Genomic DNA, 23,086 nt, shown 5'->3' with positions numbered 1-23,086 from the left:
GAAATGAAGAAGGTTCTGGAAAATATCTCAGCTTATGATTTGAGTATTTTAGACATGTCCAACTTTCCTATCTCCATGGAATTTGCTTCTTGGTAATTTTCCACTAGGCATTTCAGAGCTGAAACAAACAGGATCGTTTGGTACCCGACTTTACATCAGACAGTTACCTTAGTAAAACATCATTCTGTACCCAGGAAATAGGAACTGAGGACACACCCTCCTTTAGCCAGTCCACCCGGTGATGGTAGGAAGCCATAAGAATCCATATTCAGAATCCATCCAATTACAGCAAATGATTATTTAATAGCCTATTGGGAAAACATTTCCGCCTTTGGGTTGCAAAAAGGTCTTCAAAAATAGCAGGTCAAATAGTCCCAGGTCTTTGTGACCTAAAATGTCTAATGAAGCTGAAGAAGAATTATTAGAGTATCTTAGAGAAACCTGAAGCCATTCAGCCTAATGATTAAGTAATGATGTCATTAGGTCAGAGAATAATGTGGCTGCTAGCTCCGTATTTATTCAGCCACATTCACCACTGTGGGTAGTCCTGGTTTTGAGAATTTTCCTATGCCCTGAAAGTTCTCAGGCAACACACTCTTCTGTTTACATAACTCTAAAAATGGATTTATTTTGTGATGTGTTCCACTTCTAGGAAATTAAATGATAAAGACTAAAAAAGTCATAAAGTAATAGAAACCCAAGACTGAAAAACAGATGTCACACTGAGAATTCAACTGAGACGTATAGGGTATTAGATAGAAAATAGTTTTCTTTCTTAGTTCAGATTTTTAAAAAATCCATAAATGGCAAAGTACAGTCATTTCAGAGGAGAGAATCAGGGGGGAAAAATAGAGAAAACAAGCCCAAACTTAAAAAAAAAAAAAAAAGTTTACATTTTTCACAATTAAACCTGCACTGGCCTCTGGTGGTCAAAATTGAAAATGTGTTTTTACAGAGGAATTAAATGAATGATTATTTAATACACATTAATAACTAAAGGTGAAGCTACCAGATGCTTCATGTTGAGTGAATATTTCGTTTTAACTAACTCACTTGACTACAACATTTCTCCTAATTATTAAAGTTGAATGGCTTCTCTTTGGAAAGGTCACTATTGTTCTAAACTTTTCAACTGTAATTCAGGGGCTATAAATAGTAAGTGTTAGATGACACCACTGATATACTTGGGATTTAGGTATTCATGTATGTTACAATTTATGTAGAAATAATGGGAAAGACTATTTTTCTGGATTTCTTAGGCTACTTCATTTTAGGGAAGTAGGCTATGACTTATTTTATGCCTTATTTTATCACACACATTAAAATGAAAATTTTAAGAACACAGACAGATACCTGATTGTCAAAGAATATCAGGATATAGAATCTTAACCCAGCAACCAAACCTAGTGCCTTTGGTTACTGTATGCAAACATTAGACATATCTTAGGGTATTGATCCTTTTTTTTTTTTAAGATTTTATTTATTTATGTGACAGAGAGACAGCCAGCGAGAGAGGGAACACAGCAGGTGAATGAGAGAGGAAGAAGCAGGCTCCCAGCGGAGGAGCCCGATGTGGGACTCGATCCCGAAACCCCGGGATCACGCCCTGAGCCGAAGGCAGACGCTTTAATGACTGCGCTACCCAGGCGCCCCTTAGGGTACTGATCCTTAAGCAGAAAAAAAAAAATGTGTAATTCATTATACCTTAAGAAATACAAGATTAATTCCAAGATAACTTGGAATATTAATTTTTCTATCTAGAGAAAATTGAAGGCTGCATTTTCTTGGCTGTTTAGTTTTAACATCATCTTGGATAATTTCATATGGGAGCCAACAAAATTTTTTACTAATGTATTCTTTAAGCCTCAGAAAAAATAATTCCTAAAATGTATAAATAATTTTATTTGGTTCCTCTTTTTATTCTAACCATAAGACATGTTTTTAACTAAGGAAAATACGACAGAAACTATGTTTTACTTTTTGTTCTTTCTGATAATTAGAGGATTTAAAACGGTTTCCTGTTTAACTGTGTAAATTTTATCTACTGTATTAATTGGATGTGAACTCTTATTAAAAGAAGTTACACAGTGAAATTATAAATGGTCTTGAATTTTAGTCTCTTAATTTTTCTCAAATAAACTTCTTTCAATATAAAACCTAAATACATGATAGAAGATAATTTTAGCACCAAATGAGGCCTTTGAGATCTTATTTTAATTCATTCAATAAACATTCATTGTGTACCTATTTAAAATATTGAGTTGGCTACCTAAACAAGTGAGGGGAAACTACAAAGATAAATCGGAACGTATCATGAGATTAAGATGCTTGTAGCTTTGCGGAGAGACAAGAAGGGTTTAAGGAAAGTGAGACTGTAAAGTAGAAAGTGAAGACATGCATTGTATCAAAGAAATGACGCTAAGTGCACTTACGCTGAAACCTTTTGTGGAGATGGGCAGATGGAAAACTAGAAAGAGGAGCATTTTTAAGAAAATATGGAACACATGCAAATCCAGAAGAAAACACTAATATTTTAATAGATCAAAGGATTGTGGTACAAAATGTCAATTCATCGAAGAGAAAACGTCAACAGAAAAATGTTAAAACAGGTAATAAAAGAAAGGCAAATTAAGTAAATGACAAGCTATTTTTACCCTACTGGATATTAACTTTAGAAAATGTTTTAAATTTTTTACTAGGGAAAATTTCAAACATACACAAATGTGCAAATGATAACATAACGCCGCCCCAAGTACCCATCGACCACGCTCTGTAACTGTCAATGAATGTCCAACTTTGTTATTAAAAGCCCCGCCCACTTAACCCCACCCCTGTAGCATTTTGTAACAAATCCCAGACCTTATTTGATTTCATTCATAAGTAATTCTGTTTGAATTTCTAAAAAAGGACACTTTTTAAAAGTAACCAAAATACCATTATCAAACCTAAACATACTTTAAGATAACTTAGACAGTTTTCAAATTTTCAATTGCTTTATTATTGAAATAAGGATTGGAATAAGGTCCAGATATTGCTTTTGGTTCACACATCTATGGATCCTTCTCTCTTTCTCTGAATGTACACCTCCACACACGTGTATATATAAGCAGCTAAATATATATTACATAGATGTACAGAAGTACATACGTACACACACGTGCACATGTGTGTATGCGCACACACACGTGTCTATGTTGAAGGAATCAAATCCTTTGTCCCGTACAGTTTCCCACACTTGGTATTTTGCTGATTTGATTCCTGTGGTGTCTTTAACATCTCCCTTTCCCTATTTTGTGTATATTGGTAATTGCAATTAATTACAATTAGGATTGAGACTCTGTTAGGGGGTTTTGGAGAGGGTTTAAGGAAGTGGGGCTTTGCTCTGGATTGGATGCTGTCAGGGAATGGGTAATTCAATGACGGTCTTTATAAATCTTCTCTAGGAGGAGGGAAGACTAGAAAGAGGCCAAAGCTGTCATTGGTAAAGCAGCCAGGCACTCATCTCAGCCAGAAGGGGTATTTTGTGGCTCGGACAATACTTATGTTTTGTCCATGTTCAGACATGATTGTGAGTTTTTCTCTTGATCCATCCTGGTCACAGGGTGGCCTTGTCTGATGTTGATGTTCTGTGAAGTTGTATCTGTTCAACAGAACCCCAAGGCCTAACTTTGAGTCCTGGGCCAGTTCCTGGATATCAGTACCTCTTTGCTCAGTGTTCACTCACCTCCACCCAGCAGTTCATCTCCTCAGTATATGTCTGAAAGAAATGCATGCATATATCCACGGAAAGTCTAGTGCAGGAGTGTTCGTAGTCTATGAACAGAAGAGTGGATAAACAAATTGTGGCATATCCATAAAATGTGCTGGAATACTACTCATTAACAAAGCAAACTAGTGATACATACAACAAAACATCTGAGTCTTAAAAACATTATGCAGAGGGAAAATCACCAAACACCAAGGAAACATATCATATTATTACAGATATTGTAAGGGCAAGCGAAATTTGTAATGGGGGAAGAACAGTGATCGCCTAGAATGATGTGCGTGTGGTGTGGGGTGGGGTAGAAGGTGTAGGCCTGGGGGATTGACCACAAAGAGTCATGAGGGAAATTTCTTGGGTGATAGAAGCCTTTATAACTTGATTTGTGTCATGGCAGGTCAAATGTTTAACTTTGTAAAAATTATCAGAGTGAGCATTTATTGTATGTAAATTGTGCCTCAATAAAGTAAATGCCATATTCAATTACAATTTTTCTATTTGTTGGGCTATTACTGTCTCTTCAACTCTTCCTTTTTTAAAAAGATTTAATATATTTATGCCCGAGAGACAGAGAGAGAGGCAGAGGCGGAGGGATAAGCAGGCTCCCGACAGAGCAGGGAGACCAATGCGGGACTCAATCCCAGGACCGTGGGATCAAGACCTGAGCTGAAGGCAGACACTTAACCGACTGAGCCACCCAGGGGCCCCTCTCTTCAACTCTTTTTATCCATGTTCTATCAACATACAAGTTTCATAAGTTGCCTCAATGAGACTAATTCTCAAAGTTCCCTTAAAACCTCTTTGTCTTACTATATCATATTCTGAACCAAATATAAACATTGTTTTTGAACATAGTCTTTTACCCTCAAAATTTACGGAATTTTATACATAATAAAACATTTTATGTATTTTTAAAATGTATCATGAATGAATTGACCACCAAACTCATAATGCTGTGTCGGGTCAAGTAAATGACAACTTACTTTACGCTGTCTTTCAAGAGCTATATGTCATGTTTCAATTGAGAAATATATTATTATGTGGAGAGAATATATAGAGTTTCCTTCTTCAGACGGTGGATAATTTTTTGAAAAGTTCTAACCATATTTTTTATTAGATTCCTTATTGCCCCGCCTCCAACGCCTTTGCTTAATTTGACTAGAGCTTAATTTGACTTCAACAGAAGCAAGTGAAATTCTAATTACTCTCAGACCAGGTATGACCCAGAGGAAAATTTCCCAAGAATTCCATGTTTTTTTGTGTGTTTATAATAAGCATGTTTTTACTATAGTCTCAGATACATTATAAAGCAATCTTCACAGAATAGTAATACAAGGCAGTGTACTTAAGAGTTTAAACTCAAATTCTTTTTATGGCTAAAGAGCTAATTACCCCAAAATGGTTTACCACATGTGTGATGGCTGATTTTATGTGTCAACCTGACTGGGCCACAGGGTGTCCAGGTGTTTGGTTAAACATTATTCCTGGTGTGTGTATGAGAATGTTTCTGGAAGAGATTAACATTTGAACTGGTAGACTGAGTAAAACAGATTGCCCTCCCCCATGTCAGAGGCCTCATCCAATTCATTAAAGGCTGAGTAAGAGGGAATTCACTGTCAGCCTGAATGTCTTTGAGCTGGAACGTGGGTTTTCTCCTGCCTTTGGAGGACCTGGATTCAGAGTACAACTTAGTGCATTGGCTATCCTGGTTCTCAGGCTTTCAAAAGCAGACAACAATTTATACCATCATAGCTTCCCCTTCTCAGGTTTCTGACTTGGACTGTAACTATATCATGAGCTCTCCCAGGGCTCCAGATTGCCAACTGCAGATCTTGAGATTTCTCAACCTTCATAATCATGTGAGCCAATTATTTTTAATAATTTTCTTCATATATATATATGTGTATACACACACACACATACATAGAAAGGTTACTCTAGCATCAGTGTAAACGGATGATAAGTAAGTCACAACACACATATTAAAATTCTCTGTTCAATTTTATTTTTCACTTTCCTCAGGATGCTTAAAAAGATAGGAGTTTAACTGTTGTCCAGAGAGACAGTCTGTCTTCAACAGGAAAAAAATGAGATGCATTCCCACATGAGGACTTCAGTAGCTAAAAAACAACCGAGCTAGCTCTGATGTCCTTTGTTTGCTAAAAAAAATCTTCCTGTTGATATCAAGAAACTTAAAAAAAAATCCTACTCCTTTTATCTAATTCCTGTCACAGCTTTTTCTATACAGAGGACATGTGTGCCTAAAATGCTTTATACAACATTCCAGGTCATCTGGTTCATTTCTTTCTTTCTCACAAACAAACAAACAAACAAACAAACAAACAAACAAAAATCACTTGGCATATTCTATTTCATTTTATAGAAGAAGAGAGGTATGCCCATTCTGTACTATCTAAAGATGAAATTCTCAACTCTGTTAAGACAAAAAGCCACTTTTTGAGACCTTCACAACATGTAATTTTTCTCCTTATTCTATGTTTGCTTTGCAGCTTAGCCAACATCTTTATCTGAGTAGTAGTATTGCCAGTATTAAAGGTTATGGGTTGCATTTGTGCGTCTTCTTTTGTATGCTCATTGGATTAGTTTCCTAGGGATAGGACGATAAATTATCACAAACTTGATGCCTTAAAACAACAGAAATTTATTCTTTCACAGTTAGTGGCTGAAGTCTGGCAAGGTTGGTTCCTTCTAGGGGATCTGAAGGAGAACCCCTTTCCATGCCTGTCTCTTAGCTTCCAGTGGCTCCCCGCAATCCTTGGCCTTCCTTGGATTGCAGTTACATCACTTCAATCTCTGCCTCCATCTTCATGTGGCCTTCTTCTCTGTGTTTCTGTATCAAATATCTCTTTCCTTTCTCTTATGAGGATAATAGTTATTGGATTTTGAGTCCATCCTAAATCCAAGTTGATCACATCTTGAGATCCTTAATTTAATTACATCTGCAAAGACCCTATTTCTAGATAAGGTCATACTCACAGGTACTGAAAATTACAACTTAGTTATATTTCTTTGGGAGCCATATTCAATAAACTACAATGCGTAATTATTCTTTGATGTTGCTTTTCATGAAAATGTGACAAAAGAGAAGTTGAAATTAAAATGTAACAAAATGCTAATTAGAGGATTTCTACTGCCAATAAAAATGGAGTAATAGGAACCAAGGTAATCTTTATACATTAAAGAAATAGCAAAACAGGTAAAATGTATGAAATGTTGGACCACAGGCAGGACGTGACCGTGATCCCCGTCAGAAGGGGAAACAAATAAGTTGAGTACTGTAATTCTTCAATTTTACTGCCTATATAGAGTTTGCAGGCTGCAGTGCTGTAAGGGGGAACACACAGCCCAGCAGACATCCTGAGTTGAGTAGACAGAAATAAGAATTTGGGATGGTCAAGGCAAATAGAATATATGTATGTATAACTGGAGATCTAGAAAAAGAGGAAGGGGGTGGAGAATAAGAACAAGTCAAAAATGTACAAGAAACAATTAATCACAGAGAAGAAAATAAATCAATGAATCGAAGAGAGAAACAGGGTAGAGAAAACTCAAGTAAATCTAGAGCTAATTTGTTGAATAGATGAATCAAATTGATAAACTTTTAGCTAGAATGTTCATAAAAAGAGAAGAAACAAATTACCAATATCAGGAATGAGAAAGTGGACATCACTACAGATCCTATAGATATGAAGAGGAGAATGAAGAAATATTATAAACAATATTATGCCAATAATGTCTCAATGTACATGAAATGAGTAAATTCCTTGAAAGACAAAAATTAAGAAAATTCACTCAAGAAGAAATAGATGACTTGAATCAACAAATATATGTTAAAGAAAATGAAGCCTAAATAGCTTTACTTTTCAATTCTACCAAAAACTGAAGGAAGAATAGTATCAATTGTTAGCAAACTTTTTAAAGCCACTACTCTGATATTACAGACCAATATCCCTCATGAACACGAAAGCAAATTAAATCCAACAATATATAGATAGACTAATAACACATCATGACCAAGTAGTGTTTACCACAGGAATGCAACATCGGTTTAATATTTGAAAATTAATGTAATATGCCATATTACCAGAATAAAAAGAAAAAAATCATCTCAAAAGATGCAAAAAAATTTTTTTTCACAAAATATAGCATTCTTTCTTGATAAAAACTCTCAGGAAACTACAAACAGAAATTTCAAGTAATCTCAGTAATCTGAGATTTGTAGTAATCTCAGGTAATTTCACAACCTGAGAAAGAGCATTTGGGAAAAAAAAGAAAACATATAGCTTATACTATATTTAATGATGAAAGATCAGGAGTGAGACCAGGGTGTCCCCTTTTACCACTTCTATTCAAAATACAGTGGAGGGCCATAAAGCAAAGAAAAGATGAACGGCACTTGGATTGAAAAATAAGAAGTAAAATTCTTTATTTGCTGACATCATGAATGGCTACATGGAAAATCCTAAGAAATCTGCAAGAAACCAATTAGAGCTAATAGCTGAGTTTAGCAAAGATGTAAGATACAAACTGTGCTTTTAAAAAAAAAGTCATCAAAATAAAAAACTTTCTCATACATCTTTTGTTTTCACTACTAGCAACTAATTTGGCTGAGGCCTCATTTTATGGATTATCTTTCATGATCAGACCCCTTACTGTATCCCCTCATAGCACCCCCTAATTTTCCTTTATAGCCCTCTAAGATTTTTACTCGATATCTTGGGATTTTCTGATTAAGTTCCATGGCTGCTTTATTCATGTGTTCCAAGGCCTAGCCTGCCTCAGATGCAAGGGATCCACCCAATAAATACTTAATGTATGATTCAGTAAGTTACTAAGAGTAACACTGTTCACTTAAGTGGGAGAATTTTATTGGACACACATTATACCTCATTAAAGTTGATTAAAATAGGCTATATTTGTGAGTTTTTTGTTTTGTTTTTTTAATGAGGCAAATTTCTGACACAAGTGTTTTTAGGTAGCTCACAGAGTCTCCAGCAGGACCACAAATTGACCTTGGAGGCTACATAATCAGGAAGGAGAGATCCTACTGCAAAGGAGGCTAGAAAAGTGAGTTTCTAGATTCTATCTTAAGAAGGTAGGACTTTTAATTTGGAAAATTTCCCAACTTTCCCTTGATCTCTTTTTTACTTGTGTGTGCATGTGAGTGTGCATGTTTGTCTTGAAATTAAAAAGTACTAAAAAAAAAATAAAGAGGAAAATAACGTACACTCATATCTTCCTTACCTAGTCTTAATTACTTTAACATTTAAACACATGTTCTGAGCTCTTTCGTTGTTGACTCTTTAACACATATTAAAGAACAAATATATGAATTCATTGCCATAAAAATTAGAGTATTAAAGATAATGCTCAAGTTCACACTGACCCTGGTGTTGCCATTCTGATCTCATTCATCCTCACCAGAGGCAAACATTATTATGAGCTCTGTATATGTATTTTTCTAATTTTTTGCATATATAGGCATTTATAGAAAAATGTATATTACTTTGATTCTTCAAAATTTACCTAAATGGTATCATACTGTGCACATGGTTCTACAACTTGCCTTTTTTATCAATGTGTTTTTCAGCTCACAAATATTGATACAAATAGGTAGTACAAACAAACGAATACAACAGGAATACATGGAGATTTGGTAACTCCGGGGCAACACGGTACTATTAATTCCATAAAACCCATTAGGAATTTTGAGAAGTTAAGAGTTTTTATTTTGATAATAAACAATTCCCATAATCTGGATGCCAGCCTCATTGGGATGCCACTTCCCTACTTCAGGTAGTGACTTCTCCGTACACAGAGACAGAAAGCCAAGCAAGAAGTTAAAACACATGAATTTGACCATACTAGACAAGGAAGAATAAAGCCTCAAAACTTAATAGAGAGAGTAGGTGTTAACTTCTTAAATTGAGCAAAGAAAGTGGATATTTGGTCATCACCTGTTTAGACTAACCTCTACATAGTAAGTTTTCTGCATGGTAACCATTTTGAAAAGCTTGTTTTTACCCCCCACACTACTCTTATCTCTTACCAACACTAAAAGCATTGTGTGGTAGCAGAAACTGTATAGTGGTAATAAGATATTTTTTCATCTTTCTTCTGCAACTGCTTTATTTCACATTAAAAATTTTGCATATAGATTGGCAATCTCAACTCCAGAATTGAATGCTATCCGTATGAAATTTGAAAATATATTTAAGCAAATTAGCTTTTGAGTTATGTCAATTTATTTAAAGTTATCAACATAATTAATTATATTTCAGGTTAAAATTAAAATGAGTTTTGGTGAGGTGTTACAATCGAAGAATTCATAATGAAATAGAGACTCTAGTATCATTATTTAAATTGCACTCAAATAGAGGAATGAATAATAACTAGTTGTTTGGATGGGCTGGTGGTGAGGGCAGTAGCTCTTACAAAATATTCCCCAATCTACAGACACGTTTTCTTTCTCAAACAGTACATAACAATAATAGCTAAGAATTATACAATGTTTGCCAAGTGCCACTCAATGAACATGTTACAGATTTTAATTAATTTGAACCTTACAATAACCATTATCATTATCATTATGTCCATTTCATAGATGAGAAATCTGAAACAGGAGGCTTGGGAACTCCTTTAAAGTCATACAATGAAGATGAAAGCCATTTGGGTCAGCGCCAGAGTGCATATACTTAAACAGAATGCTGTTCTGTCTCTTCTGAATATCTATATAAAAATAGCATGTCCGTTATTTTTTTTCCCTAAAGGAAACCACCAGTTAACACAGGAAGAAAACTTCCAGTTTAAAGAGGGATTTTAGGAAAGTGCATTTCAGAAAAAAATAAAAAATTTTACATACAAAGAAGGGTTTGGTCCCTGCAAATTCTTACTCTAATAAGCTAGACCCTCACTACAGCAACTCTAGAATTTCCCCTGTTTGGAATCATACAGACATATATGTGTGTGTATTTATGTGTGTGTATCTGTATATGTCTGTAGATATATTATATGTATATTCTCAATGGTTGGAAATCTTTGTCCTTTGAAGACAGATTTTATCTGTAGATAATCAAAAGCATTTTGAGCGAAGATGAGGGGGTGACGTAGAGTTGAGCAATATTAATTTGAAGTAAAAATAAGTTTGGACAAAAAATGAAATGGCCTTTTTCATATTCAGTTACTAACTCTGACATTTACTTTTTCTGGCAAGGATCTAGACAGGTTTGGAATCTAATTCCATTATAACGTAGGTCTTCTCCCCATTTCTCTCCCCAACGTTTTTCTGCCTCTCTTCATTAACAAGGGTAATATGTTGGCAACTTGGACATAGACAAAATTCTCTGTGTATATGAACTCCACACTGTTTTGCTGCTTATGCAACACCAAGTACATATTATGGTAAAGGAGCACTCTCAGCGGTAATGCTGTAAGAGGGCAGACATTTTAATTACCCAGTAAAGTCCTACTGACATAAATAGTTCATTAGAGGAATTTTCCATTTTAATACTTGACCGCAACTTAGTTTTCCTTTATTCTCACATTTGTGAAAAAAAAATCATTTACCCAGTCCAAGACGGGTTGAGATCCATTTGCTGTGTGAAAATGAACTCAGCATAATCGCTAGGAGTCCTGTAGCAGGGTTCTCTTACCCACTGCTGCCATCTGCTGGTCTTGTAATTGTTAGATTTTAGAGAAAGCAGTGCATAATGCTCCAGTCAAGATGATGCAAAATGCAAATATCATCAATAGGTAGTTTTGTAGACCCTGCATAATAAAAAAAGAGTAAGTGTAATTAAGAAAATCTGAATCGAACATGCAGAAAGCACAGAACGTCCAGATTGCTAAGGACCTTACTAACAGCTTCCTGTATGCCTTTTGCTATCCCTCCAACTAGTCATCCAGATTGTCTTGCAAACCCATTAGAACCTTCCTAATTCACCCACTCAGTAAACACATGTGGGCACCCACTTTGCATCAACATGCACTGGGGTTAAAATGGTAAGCAAGGTGTGCCCTTATTCAGATAATGGTGTAATATGGGAGACAAAAGTTAATTATCGCAGAAAAGAATGTTACAAAGCTAGAGGGGTGTTAATAAGTAAACGACCATGATTGTTTCTGAGGGGTGTTACAAAGGAATCTTAGTGAGGCTGGTTGGGAGGGTGAGGAATTCAGCTTCTAACTGTAAGCACCAAGTAATTGGGTAGGGAAACGGCAGAGATTCCAGGTAGAAGGAATTTTATATGCAAAGTTCTGCTGTAAGATAAAGTGTGATACTTGCCAGGAATTGAAAGGAAGTCAGTGTAACCACAGCTACGGGAGTTAAGTGGAACAAAACCAGGTTGGAGGGCTATGGTCCGCGCTTGTGGGATCTCACAGGCCATGTACCCTTTGGGGTTTTATTTTTCCAAGTAATGGGAAGACATTAAAGAAATGGGCAGCAGGATGTGGTTAAAAGATGGGATTCACATTTCATTAAGTCCACCCTCTTTTCTGTAGATGGTGAACAGGTTGGAGGGGTCCAGAATGGATGCAAGGAGATGATGGAAGAGGGAACTACAGCTTTCTTGGGCACAGAATGATGACGTGCAGCTGGAGAGACAGAGATGGATGTGAAGGGCAAGGAAGGAACAGAGAGACTGTTTGTCTTGCCCAATTATGGGTGGGTGCCCTGGTCTTAAAGGCGGGAAACACTGACAACCACTTCCCAATGTAGCCAGTCTATCTTTGATTAAACAAGAAATAACTTTATTTAAGAAAAGATTTATTTATTTTGGGGGGGGGGCAGAGGGAGAGAGAGAATCTCAGAAAGACTCCCCACTGATCTCAGAGCCTGACTGCCAGGCTCCACCTCTCGACTCTGAAATCATGACCAGAGCTGAAATCAAGAGTTGGATGCTTAACCGACTGAGCCACCTAAGCCACTCAGGTGCCCCTAACAAAGGATCTTGCTGTGTTAAGTAAATATATTTAATTTACTGTAAGCTCTTTATTTAAATTTTATATATTTATTTGAGAGAGAGAGTGAACTAGAGAGAAAGCACAAGCAGGGAGAGGGAGAGGGAGCAGCAGACTCCCTGCTGAGCAGGGAGCCCGACGTGGGACTCAATCCTAGGACCCTGGGATCATGACCTGAGCCAAACAGGCAGGTTTGGCCTGAGGCAGACACTTAGCGGACTGAGGCACCCAGGTGCCCCAATTTACTGTAAGTTCTATCTATCTCCAGATAGATCAATTCTAATCTCTCTCCCACAAGATAAACCCTCAAACATTAAAAAAATAACTGTCTTATATTCTTAAAGCTTATTTTTTCCTGACCAGTATTTTAGCCCCTTTGACCATGTTTCATATGAAATAGATTCAAGGTCCCTGGCTGTTCCCATCTGAATGGTTGCCATGCTGTCTATGTCCCTCTTTAAATATAAGTCCTGATGCTCTAAGGCAAGGTTTGAACATTGCAAAGTAAAACAGGACCAGTATCTCCCTAACTTTAGATAGAAATTTTAAAACAACATTGAGATCTCCTGACAGTCGAATTATATAAATATATAATATCACATATAATATTATTATTATCTCTTAAGATTAATGCCAATTAATATAGTCAAAATTCCAAAAAGCATATATCCTCTTTCTTCAACTTCATCAAGAATTGGGGAAAAAATGGATTAAATGACCTCTATTTGATGACAGGGGAGATGTCTTTGTAAGTTGGGCTGGGGCCAACTAAATTTTCTGATTCTCTATGAGCATGAATACTACCAGAAGTCACTCTAGTACAAGTTCCACAAATGAAAGCACCACAAAGCCTTTCCAAGTACAGAGCGGCTTGTTTACACACACACACACACACACACATACACACACACTCACACACACACACACACTCACACACACACTCCTGCTGAGGCTGTAATGTTCCCTGACATCAGTTTTATTTTATTTTATTTTTTATTTTTTTTTAAAGATTTATTTATTTATTTGAGAGAGAGAGAGACAGCCAGTGAGAGAGGGAACACAGGCAGGGGGAGTGCGAGAGGAAGAAGCAGGCTCCCAGCGGAGGAGCCTGATGTGGGGCTCGATCCCAGAACGCTGGGATCACACCCTGAGCCGAAAGTAGATGCTTAATGACTGAGCCACCCAGGCGCCCCCCTGACATCAGTTTTAAAGACTGCAACCTTTACTAGATACCAGTACCAAAGGAGAGGAGACACTCAAATATTTGCTCAAAGAATGAATACAATCAGGTGATTTCCAAGTGTCCTTTGTGAATTAGACAATTGATACAATGACTTAAATAAGAAAAAACAACATATGGGTCCTCAATTATCAGCACTTTACAACCTAATTATGTGATTACTTTGCTGAGCTCTCTCCTTTATTGTCTGTGTAGTCAGAAGAATAATGTTCTCTCTCGGAGAGTAAAATATTTTTCCCCTTTGAGGTGAAGAATCTGTCCAAACTGTCTAGTCTCCTAAAGACAAAGACTGATTATATTTGGGCAATAGCAATAGTTTCCCCTCGTCAAAGGTGAATATAAACACTTAGAAAGATCATGCTAACATTCTCCACAAAGCACAAAGTTTTTAACCTGGATCTTTGAAACAGCTACTAAGATAACAGATGATATCTTCCTTTATCTGGGAGGAGCTACTGACCTATAAATTGTGGTGGTAGTAATTTCCTGCACTGGCATTTCTGTAGACATTGTGTCTAAAGTATGTTTCTAAAGATAATAATGTACATTTAAGTTTAAAATAGCTCAAAGTAAAATTCTAAAACAAACTTCCCAAAGATGAACACATACCAGATATCAAAGAGCACTGGAAGTGGAAAGCCTCCAAGTGGTGCCCGGATGGCATTAAGACTAAATGAAATCATTAAACGCTTTAGCACAAAAAGTGCTTGGATTTCAGATTAAGTTCTTACTGCTATAGGTTTTAGACTTTCAAATATGTGTCTTCGAGTATTGCTTCAAGACATACTGATAGGGCCTAGAAGTCGGTAAAGATACGTTTTGCTTTTGTTTTCCTCTAGGGTTTTATCTTGTTTCTAAGAAAAATAATTTTTAAAAGTTCTGATGGGGGAGCCTGGGCGGCTCAGTAGGTTAAGCATCTGCCTTTGGCTCAGGTCATTAGCGTTTGGCTCAGGTCATGATCCCAGGGTCATGGGATCAAGTCCCGGGTCGCGCTCCCTGCTCCGTAGGGAGTCTGCTTCTCCCCCTGCCTGCCCCTCCCCCCACTCATGCCCTCTCTCTCTTTCAAATAAATAAAATCTTAAAAAAAATTCTAATAGGATTTTGGTTTCAGTGTTTAGTTGACAGCTCTTTCTTAAGCAAGTTGGCATGTAAAGTATTTAAAACTTGCCTTTAAATCACCTGCTAAGAGGCAACTAGGCACCTGCACTGAATCCTAAGCCTCACTGGATACTTAAGTTTTGTTTGTAGACAGATTTGTAAGGTTTTTTTTTTTTTTTTTTTTTTTTTAAGCCCAGAAGGTCAATAAAAGTCACTCTTTGCTTCCAGCTTGGTCCTCTCTCTCTTTATTTTTACATCCATACTTGGCCAAACTTTAGAACTCACTCTCAAAATTCCAGATAGAACTCCATTGGAATTTGTAGGAACCACACTGACTGTACTTGGAAACAACTGCCTACTAACCACAGTGAGTTGCTCCGTCAGGAATGTGGTGAGCTTCCCCATTTGTTCTGATATTTTCTTATGTTCTGTAGTAAACTTTTGTGGTAAAGTGAATGATTTTATAAATCTAGCAATTCCTTGTCAATTATTTTCTTATACTTTTATAATTTTTGTAGTTTTTAATAGCATTTATTTTCCTTTTTAAAAAATATTTATTTGAGAGAGAGAGCATGAGCAGGGGGAGGGGCAGAGGGAGAGGGAGACAGAGAATACTCAAGCAGATTCCCTGCCGCTGAGTGCAGAGCCCCACTTGGGGCTCGATCCCAGGACACTGAGATCATGACCTGAGCTGAAATCAAGAGCCAGATGCTTAACCGACTGAGCCTACAGGTGCCCCTATTTTCCTCTTTTTAATTGCTTATTGGTGGCATATTAGAAAGCTATTGATTTTATACTTATCCTATATTTTGGCACCTTACCAAGTGATCTTATTGGATCTCAAGATTTTCAGCTGATTCACTTAGATTTTTAAAGAAGATAATGTTACATGCCAATGACAGTTTTCTCATTTTCTTTCCTACGTCTATTTCTCTTTCTTAATTTTATTTTACCACACTGGCTAGGAAATCCAGAAAATACTGAATAATAGCAGTGATGGAGAAATCTTTGACTTTCAACTCACAGAGAACTCCTTTTTTTCTCAGCTTTATTGAGGTATAATTGAGAGAGAACTTTTAGGTTTCACTTTAGCTACACATTTGCTATTGTTTTAATAGACAGCTTTCTCCTATCCATAGCACTTCTAAGAAGTTTTCTCTTAATTAAAAACTGTTTTTTAGGGGAGCCTGGGTGGCACAGCGGTTAAGCATCTGCCTTCAGCTCAGGGCGTGATCCCGGCGTTATGGGATCAAGCCCCACATCAGGCTCCTCCGCTATGAGCCTGCTTCTTCCTCCCCCACTCCCCCTGCTTGTGTTCCCTCTCTCGCTGGCTGTCTCTATCTCTGTCGAATAAATAAATAAAATCTTTAAAAAAAAAACAAACTGGTTTTTAGGGTGCCTGAGTGTCTTAGTCGGTTAAGCATCTGCCTTCAGCTCAGGTCATGAACCCAGGGTCCTGGAATCGAGTCCCATACTGGGCTCCCTGCTCAGCAGGGGGTCTGCTTCTCCCTCTGCCTTTCCCCTGCTTGTGCTCTCTCTCTCTCTCAAATAAAAAAAAAAAAACCCTGGTTTTTAATTTCAGCACGTCTTTTAAATATATATCATCACACAGTTTTTCGCTGTTTACCTAATATTATATTACTCTGATTAATTAGCCTATTATGAACTTTCCCGGCACTGCTGAATTAAGCCCTACTTGGTCATGGCTTATCATTTAAAGAAAAAAATTCCGCTGTGTTTGACCTTAGCTGTCTTTTTAAAGGTGTCTTTTTAAAAAGGCTTTCTTTGAATGTCTTTTAGTATCATTTTAGAGGACCCAGGAATTACCACTAGGCTCAATGGGTTCTGTCTCTCAAGTTCTTATAACTAGGGAAGAAGATTTTTAAGTTCATATCATTATTACAGTAGTAGTGACTAAAATAATTTTCAAATCCTTTGTATTAAATCTAGTCTTCATTTATGTTTCTTTTTATCTATAACTGCAAATAAACTATGCTCACTTGTGATTTTCTAAGGCTTCAGGACGTTATACTCGATAATAAATACCCAATTCTTACATAGCAATTATTTTCCTTTGGGAGGCAGATGAAATATCTGCAAAGAGATTACAGCACGTTTTGGACATATAATTATTTTTTGCAGAAAGCAACCCTAACTAAAATAAATGAGAAATGTGTATTGAAGAAATTTATGGGTCTATAAATGTTTTAAGTTGTCTTGTGTATTTTAAAAAGTATAAAAATTAAGATCCTGGTGCATATCTCTAAACAAATTTATTATTTTTTAAATCTGAGAATCCTGTATTATCAAATTATGGCTTTCTAAATCAAAACATTTCACTTAGAATAAATGAAATGATATTTTAAATCTAAAACTGAATAAAATCATTTTAAGGATTATCCAGGTACACAGATTGCTTTTTGGTTCGCAGAGATTAGGAACATCAGATCTTTTTAGAACCAAGAATTTTTTATTACAGCTGCATATGAAGACAGAGAATTATTATATCCATGATACCTCGACATAGTACCTTTGATTTACATATATTTCTAGTAAAAACTATTACAAAATACTATTCACATATATTCCTCAAATAAAGGTAAATGGGAAAAATGCTAAAACAATTAAAAATTAAAAAAAAATATTTTGTTTTTAAGCAATCTCTACACCCAACCTAGAACTCACAACCCTGAGATCAAGAGTCCTACGCTCCACCAACCAAGCCAACCAGGTGCCCCTAAAACAATTTTTAATGAAAATACACACACACACATCCTAGAGCTATTTTAAATCAGTTTTAAGTCACCATCATTTACACTTGAAAGAGAAGTGGGAGTAGTCACCTGCTACCATACTATTTTCCTATAAAATTGCTCAGGCCTTCGGGAGGCATGAGAACCAACAAAAAAGTCTATTCCCAAATTCCATTTGCCTCAGGGATATTTTAATCTTTAGGATAAAAAAATCTTTCATCTTGTTTATCTATCATATTTTACATTAAATAAAATTTCCCTCTATCATATTTTATTGGATTATGTAGCCAAAATCTCTCATGGAAAAAAAAGTCAACTAAAGCATTTTCCCTCTGGGAGCTGGGATGGAGAGAAACATGTTCCATAATAATTATCATATCTTTAGTATTTTATTTCCTTGTTAGGGATGATAGCATTTTGAACATCTGAGTTTGTCAAATCCATTCATGTGTTTTCTGCCCTGGGCTTAGGGGTCACATACAGTTTTCAGAAAATAACACAAACATAGTATGAAATGCCTTTACCTGGCTCTACGACCTGTTTTTGAAATCTACCCTTTCTTGTACATACCTGTATTTCCTTAAACATGAAGACACCCCACATTGCAGCTATAAATCCTGGACCCTTGAATAAAAAGAAAAACTGTAATTAAATTGGTTATTTTTTTCTGTAACTTGTACTCTACCTAAATATAGTATATTGGAGAGCTGACCTAATACTTTCATTGAATAACTTTCTACCATAAAAACAGTATAACAGTATTCTCAGGGAAAACTATTCATAATCTCAACCCTAACTCAACATTAAACTAAGCAGCATTCGGTAAAAAATGAAGATTTTTTTTGTCTCTTTCTGATTTTCATATTTATTACACTGATGATGTTATACTATTATGTGATTTACTTTAATAAATGTGATCTACTTACAATAAAATTTTAATAAGCAAATGATTTATTTTTTTAATGAACTTAGGATACTAGAAATAGGATTAATAGGAGAAAGTGTAGAAATAATTTTTCTTAAAGATTTTATTTACTTGAGAGAGAGAGAGGGACAGAGAGAGAAAACACACAAGCAGGAAGAGCTGCAGAGGGAGAGGGAGAAGCAGAATCCCCGCCAAGCGGGGAGCCCGGAGTGGGGCTCGATCCCAGGACCCTGGGATCATGACCTGAGCTGAAGGCAGAGGCTTAACTGACTGAGCCGCCCAGATGCCCCAAAAGTGTGGGAATAATTAACCACTTTTTTTCAGCATGAGGCAATCTCACAACTGAAGAAACTGTAGTTAGTATTTCTTTTGGATCTGGCAAATAACGTACTTTAAAAAAATTCTTGAACTGATAACTATTGCACAGTGATGAACTATGTCTAACATTAAACTCCAATGGATGCTAAAGACAGTATTATAGGAAGACAGAAAAGCCATGTAAGGAAAAATAAGCAATAGGTTTATTCAGACAAGAATGAAATAATCTAGGAAAGGGAAATGAGAAGACATGAGGTGGAAAGAAAGGATGATTCTCCAGTTCAAAATTTGAAGCTATTCAAGTTTATTAACTTTTTTTAGCTGAGAAGGAAAAAAATTGGAATTTGGATTAATCATGGTGTTTGTGGAGAGGGTATTGTATCAGCATTTCTATGATTCCTTTTCAAGCCCTGCACAAACTCTGGAAGAGTTTCTCATAAACAATCCAACATGTTTTTCCCCCTCCACTACTCCAACTGTCTACATGACTGGGTCAACAAAGTTTGACTCCACTCCTGGCATGTAAAAATACATTACTCTCTGTTTATCAGTGTCTGGAAAATTCAACATCAAAAGAGCCAGAGAAATAGGTCAGAGGAACTGTCTTTTATCAATGACGTAAGGTCCTAAGCCTCAAAATCCAAACCAAACAAGAAGCATCTGGGTCCTTTAGGCAATTCCATACTGACTTTGGACAGGGTAGAAGGAAACAATAGAAAAGGAGATATAATAATAATGTTATCAGGTCAATCACTCAAGAATTTTATCCTCTCTAATTAAGAAATTTATTTTCCTTCAGAGAACATGATAGAAGACAATGCCAAAAGGTATCACTGACCTTTGAGACTTTTTGGCTGATCATTTCCTAAATACCAGTTTAGACATGGTCTAAGGGTAATTGTGAGGAGTAATGTGGTTATGGGAAGTGATGTTTTGCTAAAAGTACGCGCAAGCATAGGCCCAAGTGTGTACATACTCTTTGACTCGGGCAAAGGAGAGCCAAATAGGAAGGACAGCTTAGGTAAGAGACAGAGCTGTGTTGGCAACTGGGATTGCATATTTTCCTTTCATAAAATGAATATAAGTTACGTATTTGTAAATCAGCCTTTGAAAACAAGGTGAGCTTGGGCTACCTTGAGAAGCTGAACTTCTGGATAAACTGATTCACCTTTTAGATTTATCAACGAAGACTTGGAGCAGAGTAACAAGCCCTTGCTCCTGCCACATGGGTTTTTTTCTTCTTTTTCTTCCCTCCCTCCCCGCTCTCTTTCTCCTCACCTTCCACCCTCCCTCCCTTCCTTCTTTCCTTCCCTCCTTCCTTCCTTCCTTCCTTCTCTTCTCTTTCTCTCTCTTTACTTTTTAATTAAATGTTATTTGCTAATAAGCTATAGCTGCTTTCAAGAAACTCACAGTCTAGTTACCAGTGGGTATATAACAGTGGAAATTTACGTACCTGGGAAGAACAGCGTTGCTAGAATTTCTTTTTTAAAGTGCTCTTTTGATAAAATAAAAATGATCATATTTATAATTGTTGAAGCCAGATGATGGGTATGTTTGAAATTTTCCACTAAAAAAGTTAATGTTAAAAAAATCCAGTTCTCCCAAGAAGTAAAGAAGAATGTAAGATCCTTGAGGAAAAGACTGAATCTTTTCTGAATCTTTTCTGCATGTAGAAAATATTGCTCTTGACTAGAGTAACAAAAGTGAAACCAAGCAAGAACCTACTAGAACTTTTTTTTTTTAAGATTTTATTTATTTATTTGACACAGAGAGAGACAGCCAGTGGGAGAGGGAACATAGGCAGGAGGAGTGTGAGAGAAAGAAGCAGGCTCCCAGTGGAGGAGCCTGATGTGGGGCTTGATCTCAGGACTCTGGGATCACGCCCTGAGCCGAAGGCAGACGCTTAATGACTGAGCCACCAAGGCGCCCCCCTACCAGAACTTTTGCCCAATTCCCTCAAGTCCCAGAAACAACTGTTTTTTCCCAGGTAACAATCTCCAAGCACCAGAGGAAGCTAAACCTGGTGGGTGAGAAGACTTTGTTTATATCACAGACTATTCGAGAATAGTCTTTCTGACAGGCAAGTCTCCAAGAGCTACAGTGACTATTCCCATCAACCATCTCCCTGAACCTCACCTATCTCAGCACTTTATTTCCATGGAATTGGGCTTTAATGTTTTATCCCAAGTCTTTACCATAATTTAATACAAGACACAGTGACAGAAAAACCAAATCTCTGTCTACTATAGATTTTTTTGAGGAATATTATTTATTCTTATTTATGTCCCCTGTAAAAGGCCCCATATGTTACATTCTATTAAGAATTTAGTGCTAGAAAATAAATGATCTCTTCTGAGGAAATAACATGTTACCAGTTACCCCACTGTATTACTCCCTTTTGGAAGCACCAAGCAAAACTTAAGATTTAATCACATAACTCATCCAGAGACAACAGTTTGCTTTAGGACTTCCTGAAAGCCTTTAAAAATACTGAAGTACCATATGAGGATTCTGAAGTACTTTCTGTCTCATGATGTTGTCATGAGATTCAAGCGTCGGAATATACACAAAAGCATTTTTAATTTGTAAACTGTTGTACAGAGATAAGTATTGTTATAAACAGCAAATTACAATGTATCCAAAATGACATCAGGTAAAATGACCAGACAAAAACTGCGAGGATATCAAAGATGAATAAACCTGCTAAAACGAGGCTAGCGATGGTCTCTTAGCAATCAGGGACATGAGGGGAGAGGGTATCGGTGAATTTACATGAATCTCTTACACAAATTGTCCTCCTGAACAATTGAACTCCATGACAGTCCCCAGTGATTCACTCAGAATACTTCAGAAAAATCAGATTTACATTTGAAAAACAAAAATTTGGAGAAACATTCAGCTACTTACAGCAGTGATTATTGGAAAACTGACCACAGCACTGAGAGCGTTGTTAGCTATGAACCAACAGCAGGTGGCTATTGCCCAAAGAACTCCTGACAGGAATCCTGAAACACATGCAAACAGCGCACATTTACAAACCACGTTCCTCTCCTGAAAAGTCCACACTCTGGAAACAGTGGGAATATTAAAGCGCTCATTTCAATGCATTCCTATCGACATATTTGGCCAGCATGATTTTATGATCATTTTGGAAGCTAAGTCGTTTTTTGTTGTTGTTCTTGACTGCTGTGGGTATAATTATCAACCTTTTCATTTTATTGACATTAATAAAATACCCAAAGTTGTAGTTGAGATAAAACTGGGTAGTGGAGAGGGACCTAGGGAAGATATTGGATCTGGGCATGGTCTGCAAACACCATTTACTTTAAAAGATCAACATACTAATATGTGAAATTCAGAATGATGCTTATAGCTAAGAAAAAAAAAGCTCCTAGAATTTGAATGAAAATACCAGATAAAACGTTCAGGATACTTTAGCTAAGTGGTCAATAAATACCCTATCATTTTTTATAAGGTATAGTGGCATACTTTGACCTGAATGAATCAGGTATTCAAAATGAATCTCTGATATACGCTTTATTTTATTCTTAAATATATATATATGTTTTTTACTTGTGGGCCTACATTCCAAATTGCTTTATGGCAAACTCCTATATAAGAAATTGTATATATTTTTTTACCACCAGTGCTGAATGGATTAAGTCCAAAGAATGTGCATTTATCATATACCCTTTTCAAACTCTAAAACAATTTCTCCTTATTTTTCAGAGAAAATGTTTGTTTACCTAAGTGACTACAAAGTACTATTAACTCTGACTTTTAATAAGCATCCTTAGGTAATGAAGAAGAAATAATAAAGTCTGATGGTCAATACACAAGGTATTTTGGCACAGGAAATCATCTTGGATTCACTGTTCAAGTTTCAGGTTCTGTAATGTCTGGCATTTCGTATCAAGTTTCATGGTTTTTAAATCTTTCATATTTAGTGGTGAGTTGGGCCAAAGCAATTAGGGAATATATACACAGACCACACGCTCAGGATGGCT

General features: G+C 36.4%; 1 protein-coding gene across 4 annotated transcripts in view; it reads right to left on the bottom strand.

The window, feature by feature from the left end:
* Positions 1 to 8,163: 8,163 nt before the first annotated feature.
* Positions 8,164 to 23,086, bottom strand: part of TMEM144 (transmembrane protein 144) — a 40,281-nt gene continuing 25,358 nt past the window's right edge. For 2 of the 4 annotated variants that reach the window (XM_045798749.2, XM_045798750.2), the window contains 3 exons: positions 21,987 to 22,084; positions 18,407 to 18,460; positions 8,164 to 11,551 (listed from right to left, as the gene is read on the bottom strand). In XM_045798749.2, coding sequence (XP_045654705.1) covers positions 11,468 to 11,551; positions 18,407 to 18,460; positions 21,987 to 22,084 — 236 coding nt within the window. In that variant the 3' untranslated portion in view covers positions 8,164 to 11,467. The remainder of the gene's footprint in view (positions 11,552 to 18,406; positions 18,461 to 21,986; positions 22,085 to 23,086) is intronic. The other 2 variants (XM_045798746.2, XM_045798748.2) reach the window with 1 other exon arrangement.

The sequence above is a fragment of the Ursus americanus genome, chromosome 13, assembly GCF_024610735.1.
Source record: "Ursus americanus isolate L20-20 chromosome 13, mUrsAme1.1.p, whole genome shotgun sequence".
NCBI lineage: Eukaryota > Metazoa > Chordata > Mammalia > Carnivora > Ursidae > Ursus > Ursus americanus.
Note: the sequence above shows the minus strand (reverse complement) of the source record. Positions and strands in the feature narration are given on the sequence as shown.